This window comes from Stegodyphus dumicola, chromosome 2, assembly GCF_044657685.1.
Source record: "Stegodyphus dumicola isolate Sdum_Otavi_A_Nest chromosome 2, ASM4465768v1".
Taxonomy (NCBI): Eukaryota; Metazoa; Arthropoda; class Arachnida; order Araneae; family Eresidae; genus Stegodyphus; species Stegodyphus dumicola.
In genome coordinates, this window is record NC_140769.1 from 10842871 (window position 1) to 10858003 (window position 15133).

The following is a 15133-nucleotide window of genomic DNA, read 5'->3' on the forward strand; positions in this document are numbered from 1 at the left end:
ATACTTTTATTTTAATTGTTTGTGTTGCATTGTCTCTTCAGATATATATATTTTTTAAATTTTCTATTTATTCCTTCGAACTGAGCATTTTAAATATATTTATTAATAAAAATCTTCCAGAAGAATACTTTGTAACCCAGACTACGATGCGTTTGAAAACTGCATATATTAAAAGAGAAAATACAGTAAAGCACAGTTAACACGCCTTTCAATGTTCGTTCAGGAAATATATACATAAATAAGAGAGATGTATAACCGACATTTTAACTTAGGATAACTTGCATACACTGTTTTAAACAGTTTTATCATTGTAGCCATTGGCGCCCACCAGCGGCCGAGCGGTAAAGTCGCTGAACGCTGGTAGTTCGGTCCGAGGTTCGAATCTCGCGAACAGGCTGGCTGTATGGGTGCTTTCGTGGCTTTCCCCATGTGTAACGTGTATACGAGCCAGTTTCCCTTAGAAAGTCCTCCATGAAGACATCTCTCCCCTTAGGCAGATAGCCCTCGAGGCTTTGCCATAATCACACACACACACATTGTGCCCTTTGCTTTACACAATTTTATCCCTACATTTGGTTTCTTAAAATGTTATTCATATTTTAGTCAAATATTTTATTTTTGAAACCGCAAGAATCAAATATCATAAGATTGAAAAGTTTTAAATTTAAAAAAATACGAATACTAAATTTTACGAAAAAATTTATTTTTCTTCGGGCATTCTACTTTATTCTTGCTCTTGTTTTTTAGGCATTCTGCAAGTATATTAAAAAGTATCCAACTTTTCGAAATATCTTGATATTTCAGACAATCATTTTAAATAATGTTATCGCCTTCCATTTCATTAAGGCCCACAAACGGCCGAGCGGTAAAGTCGCTGAACACTGGTAGTTCACTCCGGGGTTCGATTCCTGGTAAACAGGCTGGTTGCATGGGCGTTTTCGTGGATTTTCTCATGTGAACCGTGTATGACAGCTGGTTTCCCTTAGAAAGTTCTTCACAAAGTATTTCGTCAGAACCTTTATCAGTCTTTAGAGGCTAAACATTTTGAAGGTATGAGATGAAAGGAAAGACTGGTTTCATCAAGAGGTTTTGGTTTACTTAATTATGACAAAGGACACTAGGGCTATCTGCCTAAGGGCAGGGATGCCTTCGTGGAAGACATTCTAAGGGAAACTCGCTCGCATACACGTTACACATAGGCAAAACCACGAAAACGCCCATGCAGCCAGCCCGTTCGCGGGATTCGAACCTCGGATCGAACTACCAGTGTTTAGCGACTTTACCGCACGGCCACGTTTTTATCAGGAGGTAAAAAAAAACGCCTTTAGATGACTGGATAAACTCCTGAATGTTCAAATAATTCTACTGAGAAAATCATGGGATTCTCCATTTATGATACGATATGATGTTCTATAACGTAATTTAAATTTATACAACCATATAATCTAAAACCTGTCTCTCTTCACTTTAATCTGCAATAATATCGTTTTTGTCTTTTCTGTTAACACAAGCTCAATTGATGGTATTTGCTGGTGTACACGTCCAAGTGTTTTCTCTTTGAACGCCTAAATTCTTTGAAGTATCCTTAAAGTATATTCAAAAGCATCCAACTTTTTGAAACATCTTGGTATGTCTGACAGCCAAATTTCCCTGCAAATTTTTGCTTACTTTTCTCCCTAATTTTCTTCTTTCCTTCTACAGTTATTTTCAGTGCTCACACAAGAAAATTAAGATTTTTCGATTGCTAGATTTCCATAAATTTTGCATTCTTGTCAATTTTTTAAAATATCAATTTCATGAATTGCGTTTCAGCCGAAGACAGCTTTTCATTTTCTAGTCATTTTAACTATAAATAAAGTTTAAAGCGAAGTCCAAAGGATAAATATTTTAATTAAAAGATTTTTGCTAAATGACAAAGAAATAAAACAGTCCAGCAGGGTTTATTCTGTACCACCGAGTGACCCGATTCTTATAGCGGCTGAATCAATCTAAATCATATTAAAGATCATGTTTTTTATACAATTTATAACGCGAGAGAAAAAATTAGCTTCTTAAAACATTCTTTCTAAGAGGATTAATATAAAAGATTACATTTATATATATTTTTTTAAAGCTGGGACTTGAACCAAACTGTCAAACTTTTCAAGTTTAATTTACATGGTGGTTATAATTAAAGTTTCAACTTTAAAAGGTCATAAAAGGAAAACTACCGGACCAAATGTTATCAAACGTGTAAAGGAAGTTATGGGAATTTGTTTTCCACGGAAAAGAGTTCAAAAACTCACCCCCAGAGGAAAAATGGCCAATATTGTTAATTGAAATAAGACACGAAAACATCTGTTTAATATGTGTTTAATATTTTCCGAAACATGTTACAAAGCATGTTCAATGTAGCGTCCAGCATTTTCCGAAAGCAAGTTAAATCCTGTTACTGCATTCTCAACAGCAGCTCTTAGCATATCAGGAGGAAAGTTACGGACATGTCAGTGTATCGCATTTTTCATTTCTGCCAAATTGTTTAGATTATCACCATAAACAGTGCTTTTGAGATAACCCCATAGCCAAAAGTCACAGAGGTTGAGGTCTGGTGGGAAGAGGGGAAGTGTTGGCTTATAAGACGTTCATTCGTTAAATGTTGCCTAAGTAACTGTGCGACACACATGAGGTGGGGCCCAGCCCTCCATAAAAATCGTAGTATCTAAAATGCCACGTTACTGCAGTTCATGTATCACGAAACATTTTAACATTGACTCTAAGTGAGCTGCAATCACAGTGGCCCAGCTGTCGACTGCTCTTCAGAGAAAAATGGTTCAGTTATAAAACTAGCTGTCATTCAACACTAAACGGTGTGGAATGACTGCTATGCAATCGAATGCAGTAGGAGAATGCAATAGAACTAGATAGATAACATGAGGGTGTGTGTGTGTGGGTGATTATGGCAAAGCCTCAAGGGCTATCTGCATAAGAGGAGGGATGCCTTCGTGGAGGGCTTTCTAAGGGAAACTGGCTCGTATACACGTTACACATGGGGAAAACCACGAAAACACCCATGCAGCCAGCCCGTTCGCGGGATTCGAACCTCGGACCGAACTACCAGTGTTCAGCGACTTTACCGCTCGGCCGCTGGTGGACGATAACATGAGGGATTTCTTTGGCCCAAATCGATTAAAAGCGTTTTGTATCAGTATCTTCATGTTTTAGTCCCGAATTCAGGCTTCAAAAATTACAAATTAGTGATCTGTAAGAAAACGATTTCCAGATTGTACGCACTTGTGCGAGTGATTTGCGATCTCACATTTTCTAATCGCTAATTCGTGGTTTTCACGGACGAATTTCTCACTTACACGGATGGCGCACTTTTATCGAATTTAACGCTTTTAAATGGTAATTTGCCTACTTCAAAGTTTCTTAAATTTATGCAACATATTAAACTCGTGTAACAAAAGGTTAAGTTAGATTCCGACCCATATTTCGTTTAACAATATTGCATACAGCGCCATTTCTCCCCTGGTGGTGAGGTTTCAAACTTCCTTTTTTTCGCAGAAAATAAATTCCCATGACCTCCGTTACACGATTTCCAAGTTTGATAACATTTGATCCAGTAAGTTTTCCTTTTATGACCGTTTCAATGTGGAACTTTAATTATACCACTCTGCATATTATTAAATTTTAATTTGAAGCTATGCGTTATATGTATACCATGCGTAAATTTTTCGCTTTTATGGAAAAATAAAGAATCGAAGCAAATATACTTAGGATAATGGACCAAAACTGAAAAAAATTTCCCCTTCCTCCGAAAATAAAATATTGAAACTTTGATCTTGAATTTATTGGGTTATCGAAATATTTAATTTGACTTATCTTCTAAGTCCTAGTTCCGACAACAATTCTATCAAAAATTCCGAATTACTTAAGCTGAAGTAAAATATTTAGTATATATTCACTGTATGTTAATAAAGTAATCAGAGTATAATAAAAATAGATTATAGAATTTACGCTGATGCAACGTTTTGTCTGACTGCACAACATGTAATGGAAGAGAAGGCTTGTAGAGATCTGTTTTTGAAATGCCTCTAAAAGTAGATTTCATACTCCTTTTGTCTCTTCAATGTCAAAAAACTCCTTTGAGAGGCAACTTTAGTTTTGAGGAAAGAAAAAAAAATCACAAGAAGACAAATTTGAAGAACATGCAGGACAATTGAGTACACATACTTATTTTCGGAGCACAAGCGGTTCTCCGATTGGTTATTGAATAATGAAAAGATGCATTGTCATGCAATACAAAACATTTCGAATACGTTTTCTGACTGAAAACGTAAGATTAAAAGTCATTTGCTTAATTAACAGCCATTTACAAGTCAACTACTCGGCAATTGCAGAATCGTTTTGATCCTGAGCTTGTAAGACAAACCTAATATCACTGGATTTAAACTCTTCTTTAATCTTCCGAGAATGTTCCTTCTTTAGCTCATATTCCAAGAATATTAAGTGAATACAATTATTGCAAAAGAAATTGAATATTCATTTGCACTACGGCATGGTAGTTTAATAATGAGTTAACAAAACTTAAATTCTGCTTTTGTGTCTAAGAATACAACAATATTTTAAATATTTACAAATAAAATATTAAATTGGAGCCTCACCAGTTGCCTAGCATTTGAAGATTGTTAAATACTAATTGTTTGTTACGAAGTCTAACCCAGGCTGCATAGTTTGTTTTCGTAGTTTTCTAGGTTCTCTTTACAAAGGTTCTCTATGAAAGTATCTTAATCAAATAGCTCCCATGTTCTTTCTATGTTCAAATAACCAACTAACCTAGTTTAAACGCGATTTCCAAGTGAAGTTACTAGCAAAACCCGAATACTCATTAAAAATCATGTAGCTTGCCAATCGGGAGTAACATGAAAGATACGGCGCCAATAATTGAATTGCTGTTACGGTACGCTGTTTGTTTGATGGTCATTCCTTAATTAAATAGCCCACCAGCGGCAGAGCGGTAAAGATGCTGAACACTGGTAGTTCGGTCTGAGGTTCGAATCCCGCGAATGGGCTGGCTGCATAGGCGTTTTCCTGGTTTTCCCCCATGTGTAACGTGTATACGAGCCAGTTTCCCTTAGAAAGTCCTCCACGAAGGCATCCCTCCCTTTAGGCAGACAGCTCTCATGTGCTTTGCCATAATTAAATAATCCACTCCAATCCAATCCTTAATTAAATATAATTGATTTGTAACTTTTACTAGAGCTGACGGTAAAAATTGAAGAGTAAATAAATAATATCGTGTGCAATCTTGATTAATATAAAATTAAAAATATTTGCATTCAGACAGAAAGTTTTTTGATATATTTGCAATTACTTTATAAGAAGGATTTATTAATAACCGTAATAATTACTTATTATATTACTGATGATTAGGATTCAGTTTTTGACAATTACATTCTAAATTAGAATTTTAAATTAGAATGTTGGGTGTCGTTTATATAATTATTCTTACTTGTCCACAGAACCTGCTCACTTATCCAGCCATTAAGTAGCTGCAGATCATTTCTACATAACCATTGAACTTCCATTAATTCAATCTCTAGAGGGTTGTATGTTTATATCATAATTTGACTTTTATAAAAATGATTATTCTAAATCTTATGTTTCTATAAAAATATACTGTGCTTTAAAAATGTGGATGATAGTATCAGCCGCTCTTTCAGCCACTTCATAAGCAACAATTTGTTTAGAAATAAATTATGCAGTTAATGTCATAAAATATTTTCATAAAATTCTAATAAACATCAAACGAAAACTCTCAGTTTTAGACAATTCGATTTAAACCAAGTTAAAGTAAAGTAGCAGACGATAAAATGCCGAAGGTAAAAATTTACTCTTATTTGAAAAAAAAAAGGGGGAGAAGAAAGAGAGAAATTTTAAAAAAAATAGTTAAAAATTTGAATAATATCATCTATAATTTAAAAAAATAGCTTTTCATATAGTATTAATAAATATTTATTACGCATCATTGAGGGAAAAAATGTCATATAATTAATTTTCCGTAAAATTTTACTTGAAATTTAAGGTTAAAAATAGCTGTGGCAATTCACTGTAACAAAAATCCATAGACCACATTTGGCGTTATTATCGCTCAAAAAATGATGCCAAATTTCAAAATGCGAAAATATGTAAATTCGTGTATATCTTACAGAATTTTGAATAAAAAAGTCTAATTTTTTGCAGATATGTTTAAAAATACACCTACTTTAAGATGATGGTAAAAATTTTATAGGTTATAATTCAAAATTTTTTTCGAAAAATTTATTAAAATTATTTAAAAATAAAAATTTGAAAAATAAAACACAAAAAATGGGTAAATTTTATTTGGAATGAACCTAAATTTTGAAATGCGAGAGAAAAAATCAAAAAAGTTCAATAAAAAAAAGAGATATAAATAAATATTTGCCAAATTCAATTAACATTGAGGAGCTAAAATTTTGATAGCTAATATTTTAAAAACTACTCGTACGATTTTTACAAAACTTGGTATTCTGGCATAATTTGAGTCGTAGAATCGAAATATGGAAAAAATTGGTATGTTATTTCAGAAAAAGTCCGATTTTGTGTCAAAATACCTATGTTAGAATAGTGCTATATATAAATCTAATATATATCCTAAGTCGCGCTTTCGAGAGATGAAAAACGCAGTTTGAATTTTGTCAATCGGCCCAGTAGAACGGGAGATACAGAACTGTCCCATTTTTTTTTTTATTTTTTATTTATTTATTTTTTGAGCAGTGTACATATGAAGATGCAATACAAAAAAACTGCCATAAAACAGAAAGCATTCACATTAGCAATCAGGTCATTGTTTTAAAAAATCACACTCAGCTGTAAGCTGTTATTCTTAATTTAAGGCACCTGGAAAAAAGATTTCAGCTTTCATTCATTCTTTTTTTTTTTTAAACATTTTCTGCTAAAACTCTTATTTCAGGTACTCCCCTTTTTTTACATATATATATGGTGTGTGTAAAAAAGTATCTATATATAATAAAGTATATAAACATAATAATTTTACATATATTTATATATGTAAAAATATATAAATGTATATATACACACAAGCACATACATATATACATATATATATTTATATATGTAAAAAAATACATAAATGTATATATACACACAAGCACAACACACATTTATCTCTATTTATATATATGTGCCACCTAAACTTGGCCACATTTTTTTCTTGATGCTTTAGTTACCAAAAAAATTAACAAACACCATTTCAAGATATTCTTAAATGCACAGTGCTCTATTAAACAGCTATATCTTTTTTGGAGAAATAATGAGAGATTGTTATACAGAAATGAATCCAGACTTTTCATTAAAAATATGCAAAACATAGGTTGAATTTTTTCCAATTACTAAATTTTTATTTGACATAGTGTATTAATAATTTGCTTATCTGTGTGCAGAATAGTAAAATGTAAATTTCTATATAAATATGAAAAAATCAAATACTTAAATTATTTGACAAAATATAAAATTTTATTTAGATAACAAAATATAATTTTTACAATATATTTTAAAGTTTTACTATTATGTTTTAGGCCACAATTTTTTTTTTTACTTTGAATTTTTAACCAAAATTAAGATGCAGTCTATACCTTTTTTTTTTTTTTTTTTTTATATGATGGGCGCTACAGTCATTTTAAACTTTGGCCTTTACTAAGGCCAGAAGCGGTGATTCATTTTATTACAAAGGCACCTAATAGGCAACTACTGTTACCTCTTATAAAGGGACAGACAATTTACATCCATGCCTTCTCTGGGATTCAAATGCAGGGCCTTTGATACGGCATCAGAGTCACTAACCACTTTCCTATCTGGGCAGCATGCAGTCGATACTTGATATAACAAATAATTTTAATTCTTAAATAATTTAGTTGCATCTTCTTGATGCACATACTCTATTCTCTTGAGCATTATGCACCATTTGCAGTTTATATTTCACTGTGTAAATCATTTTTCACTCCGCCCATGTTTAGTAATTGTTGAAAAGCATTTAGTGATGAGAATTAATCATCACTTGTTTCTAATTTGCAGTTGTACCATATTTCTGACTATGTATCTCCCTATCCTTGTCTCTCGGTAGAATTCTTAAGATTTTTATTTTCTTCCAATATATATGATTTCACGAATGTTATGCAGCATATACAAGTATGCAGCCTATATACATGCAAATACAGTATAAAATAATAAATAGTAGTCAGTTAAAAAATTATTCTTGATTAAGTACACTGCTGGCCATCGTAAATGCAACACCCTGAAAGAAGCATGCAAATAACATGAAATTTACAACATGAATTAGCGGATGCAAATGATTAGAATTTCAGTGCAGACACACATCACGCGTGCCTGTGGCGCCACTTCAAAGTGTTATTTAAGGCTTGGAGTTTTTGACGATTTCAAGTTTGACAATTGTGTTTTTTCAAAAAAAAAAAAAAAAAAAGATCAATTATGCCTCGTAATAAACAGCGATCATCGTTTGATCAAGTACCCGAGTTCGATGGAGGAAGGATAGTGGCCTACTGAGAGTGTGGATTATCTTTCAGGGAAAATCAGGAAATTTCAGGAAAAAATAGTCGTGTTGGACGAAACCAAACAACTGTAATGCGGATATGTTACCGTTGGATGCAAAAGGGTACGATCGCATCCACCTCAGTGCACCATTTTACGTGATGACATGAAGATTGTACACATGGCAGTGAAGATTGTACACATGGCAGTGATCATCCACCTCAGTGCACCACTTCACGTGATGACATGAAGATTGTACACATGGCAGTGACGGATCGCTCAGTCACATCACGAACCATAGCACAGCACATTCAGTCTTTAACGCATTATCTGGTGTCTGCGCGTACCATTCAATGCCGTTTACAGCAGAGTGATCTGTCTGCAAGACGTCCATTGCTTCGTCTACCCTTGATGCAGAACCACAGACGTCTCTGCCACCAATGTTGCAATGAAAGAATTATGTGGAGGGCAGAATGGAATGAAATTGTTTTTGCTGATGAGTCACGCTTCTGTCTGCAACACCACGATGGTCGGATTCGAGTCTAGAGACACCGTGGAGAGAGGATGGCGAAGAGCTGCGTTCTGCACCGCCACACTGGTCCTGCACTGGGTATTATGGTGTGGGACGGTATTGGATATCATTCTCGCACTCCTCTAGTATGCATTGCTGGTACGTTAAACAGCCAGCACTACATCTCAGAGGTGTTGGAGCCAGTTGTCCTTCCTTACCTTCAGGGCTTGCCCACAGCCATATTTCAACAGGATAATGCATGACCACATGTGGCACGCATTGTCCAAGATGAATTGCTTTCCTAGCCAGCTCACTCTCTGGATCTTTTGCCGATAGAAAACATGTGGTCCATGGTTGCTGAACGATTGACCCAGATTACATCCCAGGCTGCCACACCAGATCAACTTTGGCAACGTGTGGAAGCTGCTTGGTCTGCTGTACCCCAAGAACACATCTAAAGCCTCTTTAAATCAATGCCAAGGCGTTTGGCAGCATTGCTTTTATTCTCTTATTAATCATTAACTTTAAATTTTATACAGCACCTAAATTTTCCCCAACCTGGGGATCTCACATTTTGACTTGGTAGTATTAACTCGTCTGTTGTGTCCAAAGAAGTCTTCAAAACAATTCTGTGAAGATGATTAATGGCTGAACGTTGGTCATTCATTTTCTGATAATTTAAAATCCAGTAACTGATTTTACTCTCTTATTAATCATTAACTTTAAATCTTTTGGAGTACGTACAGTTTCTCCAATAAGTGGTCTTGCATCTTGACTTGGAGGTATTAATTCATCTGTAATATTTTGGCTACCAAAGTCTGCAAAAGTATTCTGCAAGCATGATGATGGCTGAATATTAGTCATTGATGTGGCTTCCAGTGACAATGAAGGTGTCATGGAACTATCCCAGTTTGCGGATAGGCTAGAAACATTATGAGGTGTTTTTAGTGAAGAATGTAAGGCAAGAGATTCCATGTTAACATCTTGAAATATTGTTTCCTGGCTATGGTTAAACTGTAAAGAATAAATATAATTTAGTATATATAATAAAAAATAAAATTCTATGTTGCAAAGAATAAAATACGAGACATAAAAAATGAATACATATTTTTTAATGGCTATCACAAAGTACTGGGATAACAATGGAACCAGAGAGTATAAAGAAGGAGGTAAAACTCCTACTACCATTTTTCCCATAAATGGTCCACCTTTTTGTTGCATTATTTATAGAGGGCACTGCACTCATCACCCAATCACCTTACCGTATTATTTTACATACTCAATAATAGTGGAAATACTGATTTTAAATTTATTTTCTTTATGATTAAGGCATCTAATGGAACCCACTTTATCCTGGGAAGTAACAGTGGCTATAGAAATGTTGGTTTACTGGATGATTCCAAGTTTTCTGATTATAGACAAATGTTTGGCTTGAAAGTCACTTGGAGTAAAAGATAATGTGTCCATCTTATTCTTTCCTTCAAACTGTACATGTATCATTCAACCAATGGATATCAGAGTACCATGTGTACTGAAATATGAAAAAAATTCTGAAATATTTTAACATAAAATCTATGGCACGGAGCACTGCAAGGTCATGGGACAATGTGTCTGCAGATATTTAAATTTTTTTTTTGCATAATTTATAGCCAATTACCATATTTCACAGTGATGATGATGATGATATCTGTGAATTAAAAGGTTTTTGTATATCAAAAATATAAGGGGAAATTTTCCAATTAATTTTACTCTCTTATTAATGATTAACTTTAAATCTTTTGGAGTACATACAGTTTTCCCAATGCATGGTCTTACATCTTGACTTGGAAATATTAATTCATCTGTAATATTTTGGCTACCAAAGAAGTCTGCAAAAGAAGTCCGTGAAGAAATGGAAAGAAGTGATAATATTATTTAATTGTAGGTTTCTACTGAGATAACAATGCCTCAATCATCAATCAATCAACAGATGGTGATATCTGTAGTATGGTGTTAAATATCACTATCAAACATGGCAAAAGAGGCAAAAAGTTTTTTGAGAATAAAAAAAGTTCAAATGACAGTTTAGAGGGAATTCTCGACGTTATAATTAAAGGAACTCCTTAAATGAATCAGTGACATAGCTAATGGGACATCTGTCATTGGGCACAACATCTAGGGGGTAACCAAACTGATGTTACAAATTTTGAAATGAAATATTTTTCATTCTTGGGAAACAGAAGAGGGCCAAAACTCTTCAGCTACTCCAGGGTGCTGAAAATCTTAGCTATGCCTCTAAATTGAACAAGATGCTATACCTAGCTGTACAAATAAGGAGAAAATGTTAGCATAAGAAACAAAATAGCTTAAACAACTTACATTGAAAGAAATTTTTAATAAAACAAATTAATATATATTGATCTTCTTCTTCTTTTTTTTTTTTTTTTTTTTGTAAACTTCGATTCCTGCCTTCATTATTTCATATTTTTAATTTCATAATTTTTACATGTCATCTTACTAGTTTTAAACTGATGATCTAAAATCCAGAAATTTCCAAAATCTGGAATCACAGAAGTCTCGATGATTCCAGATCATAGACTTACTGTATATATGTGGTATGATGATGAGAACTTAGCAGAGATGATGAAACCAATTCCTTAGTAGTTATGGCCAAAATGGTAATTTATTTAATTGTAGATAACTTGATGTTAGAATACAGCTTCTGGGGACTAACTTTTTAATCATGGCCAAGATGTTTTAGAGAGATGTAGCTTGCACACAAATACTGATTGCATAGCAAAAGGTAGCTTGAAACTGTTGCATAGATGACTGGAATTTTAGATGAAACATAACTAGTTTGCTGACTGAACACATTTTATTTCTGAACAAACACAATTCTTTAGAAGCACATCCCTCAGCATAATGGGTGCAATCTGCACTCCACAATTCCTTATATGCATATTACATTTTAAACAACAGAAGATACTGTAGAGTAGTGAACAGATGCTAGCTAAACAACCCACACTAAATTTTTTTAAAAAACAAACTTATAAATATTGATCTTTTTTTTTTTTTTTTTTTGGAATCTTTAAAGGAAGAAGATAATGCTGGTGCTATCAAGTAGCTGGGTTATTTATAAGCCTGGTTCCTCTGTTTGATTTCTGAATGATGATTAGATAAAAGCTCACAAAAATGCAGATCTCTGCAAGGAAAGAATAATGTAGAACAAATTCTTTGAAAGGTTTTTTTTTTATCTAAATTAAAATAAAGACTTATGGTGGAATTGAAGGTCTATTACCAACAATTTAGTAATTTTGTTAGTAATTGTTTTTCATATTTTATATCTTATACATGCAATAGCACCTGCAATGTTATGAACAGAATTAAAAGAAAAAATTAAAGAAAGGGAATTAAAAAAGAAAATCTGAAATGATTCAGATTTTAACATTGCATCAAAAGAATTTTTATGGTCTTACTGAGCCCACAATTTACCATTCTGCTCTTAGACTCCCTGCTGCTAACAAAACTTTTTCGTCTTTTTAAACTTTTTTTTTTTTTTAATTAACCATCACTTTCTTTGCACTTGCATCACATAAAATTCAATAGTAACATCAAAAAAAAATTAAAAGCAGCATATTTTTAGAATTCCTAATACAAGACAGAGTGGTCATTAATTTTTTTCAGTCTTTTCTCAGTTCATTCATTGTATAAATGTTCAGTTTTCTTAGTACAATGACTTGCACTACTTTTTATTATTAACTTTTTGTTTTATTTATTAAACATCACTTTTTTGCACTTACATAAAATTCAATAGTAAAATCACACAATATTTAAAAACAGAACAGAATTTAGAATTTGAGATTAAGTATTACCAGTTGCAATCCCTTTTGGATATTTGCTATGTTATTTCTACAAAAAATAATATATAGTGATAGCATTTAGTGGCAACATCATTTTATCTGAAAAGTAATTTGGGCGAAAAGTGGGGATGTAATCTCGCAAATTTACTCAAGCTTTGGTAATTCCTGTAGTTCATTATTAGTATCTTTAACATCAGATACTAATACTGAGAAATTTGATTATTGTATATTAAGTACAATAAAATAGTACTTTTTTATTAATTTCAATTACTTCAAATATTAACCTTTTTTTTTTCAAATATTCATTATCATAGTCAAGTTATTTATATCTGATTTTGAACTTATGCACAAGTTGTCTCCAAATTTCAATAAAAAACTGCAAAAAAATTTTGGCTTATAGACGAAATATATAGTACTTATCTTACTTTTATTTCAAGTGTTAATGGCATTTTTCCCCTTTTTTCTATTCATTATCTTTCCTTAAATTTACATTTTAATACTGTAAATTATCCCTAGCTAGGCCATAAAAACATGTGTTATATAATTATTTTAATTACCAATTTTAATAATCAAAATAAAACATGTAATTGAATTTCTAACTATTCACTCCCCCCTACACTGATGAAACTTGAGTAACAAATAAAAATTAAATTCTTTTCCCTAGCATACATTTTGTGAGGAATTAAAGATTTAAGTTACACATAAGAAAAAATACATAGTATCAAACATTGAAATATAAATACAAGACAAAAATGCATACATCATCTACTTCCAACCATACATCTAGCAATCGCTTGCTGAATGGATCAGTAAACTGAGACAAATCAGCTACATCAAAATTACTGAGGTCTGTATTTGTCAGTACTGGGCCAATGAGTACACCTAACTGTAAAGAAAATTAAGACAATAATTAACAAAAAGTGACTAATAAAATTCACTTACAAAATAATTAAAACAGTGATTTTTCGAATACTTTTCTAGAAATTGTACCGTTTGGGTATGAGACACCCGCGCACCTTCTCGCGTCTCTCAGATTTTCATGCTCACTTTCTTAGTTAGTCAGCATGGCGCAGAATCTAAGTTATGACAAAGAAATAGAAAGGTTGAAAAATATGCTAGAAACCATTTCAACAGATGATGAATTGTTTAGCGAAGTAAAGGAAGAATTAATAGATGAAGATCATAATTCATCAACAGACATCATAATTCATAAACTGACAGGGTTACAGACACTGAATTAGATAGTGAATTAGAAAATCAATCAAATTATGAAAGTGTTGTCCTACTATCAATTATGCACAAAGATAATAAAACTGATGAAACCACTGGGGTACTAAAAAGTTGGAGATTACTTCATTTTATAATCTAACCAAAGGAGCAGTAGATTTGTCAATGAAATGGGAGCAGCATATTCTACAACTAGAGTATCGAAACCGTGACCTATGGTAATTTTTTCTCGATTTTAAATATTGTAGCAATTAATGCATGAATAATCTTACTTTCTACAAAAGAACCACCAACTCAGTTTAGAAACAGGCCTTCTTTTCTCAAATCATTAGGACTGAAGTTAGTAGAAGATTACTCAAATCAATGGCAGCAATAAAATCATGCTCCCTTTGAAACTAAAAATTTCACGAGTATAATAAGTATTTCACGAGTATAATAGTAAATAAAATAATTTCACGAGATTGCAGCATGAAACCACCATCTAAAAAGATGAAAAATATTTCAAGAAGATGCACTGAGTGCCCTAAAAACAAGGACAGAAAGACATGGTTTCTGTGATAGGAAATGCAATATCAGTATTTGTATGGAGCATATGTGTTAAAACTGCCAGAGATGTGAAAAATAATTGTAAGGTCAGTACTTCATTTATTATATTCTTTAAAAATATTCTAAAGTTCATTATTTTTTATGTTAATCCACGTTTATACTCATATTTATATCATTAAAGCAATTTAAAACGTGTTAATTGCTTTTGGGTATGACATACCCAGCACGCCTTCTCGTGTTCGTAATTTTGGCGCGCGTGCTCACAGGTTAACAAATAAAATAATTTTTCAGCCCAGTTATTAAATAGATCAGTGATATTCACACTTTTTGGCAGTGCAATCTTACTTGGGACACCAAGATAACATGCCAAACCAAAAAGTTAAAACAATCAATTATCTAATAATCTAATTCTAATTGCTCAAAAACTAGCACTAAGTAATAT

General features: G+C 32.6%; 1 protein-coding gene across 4 annotated transcripts in view; it reads right to left on the reverse strand.

Annotated features, from left to right (window-relative positions):
* Positions 1 to 7514: 7514 nt before the first annotated feature.
* LOC118189863 (uncharacterized) overlaps positions 7515 to 15133 on the reverse strand; it is a 67265-nt gene continuing 59646 nt past the window's right edge. For all 4 annotated transcript variants that reach the window (XM_085810427.1, XM_085810425.1, XM_085810426.1 and 1 more), the window contains 2 exons: positions 13679 to 13804; positions 7515 to 10093 (listed from right to left, as the gene is read on the reverse strand). In XM_085810427.1, the coding sequence (XP_085666553.1) occupies positions 9758 to 10093; positions 13679 to 13804 (462 nt within the window). In that variant the 3' untranslated portion in view covers positions 7515 to 9757. The remainder of the gene's footprint in view (positions 10094 to 13678; positions 13805 to 15133) is intronic.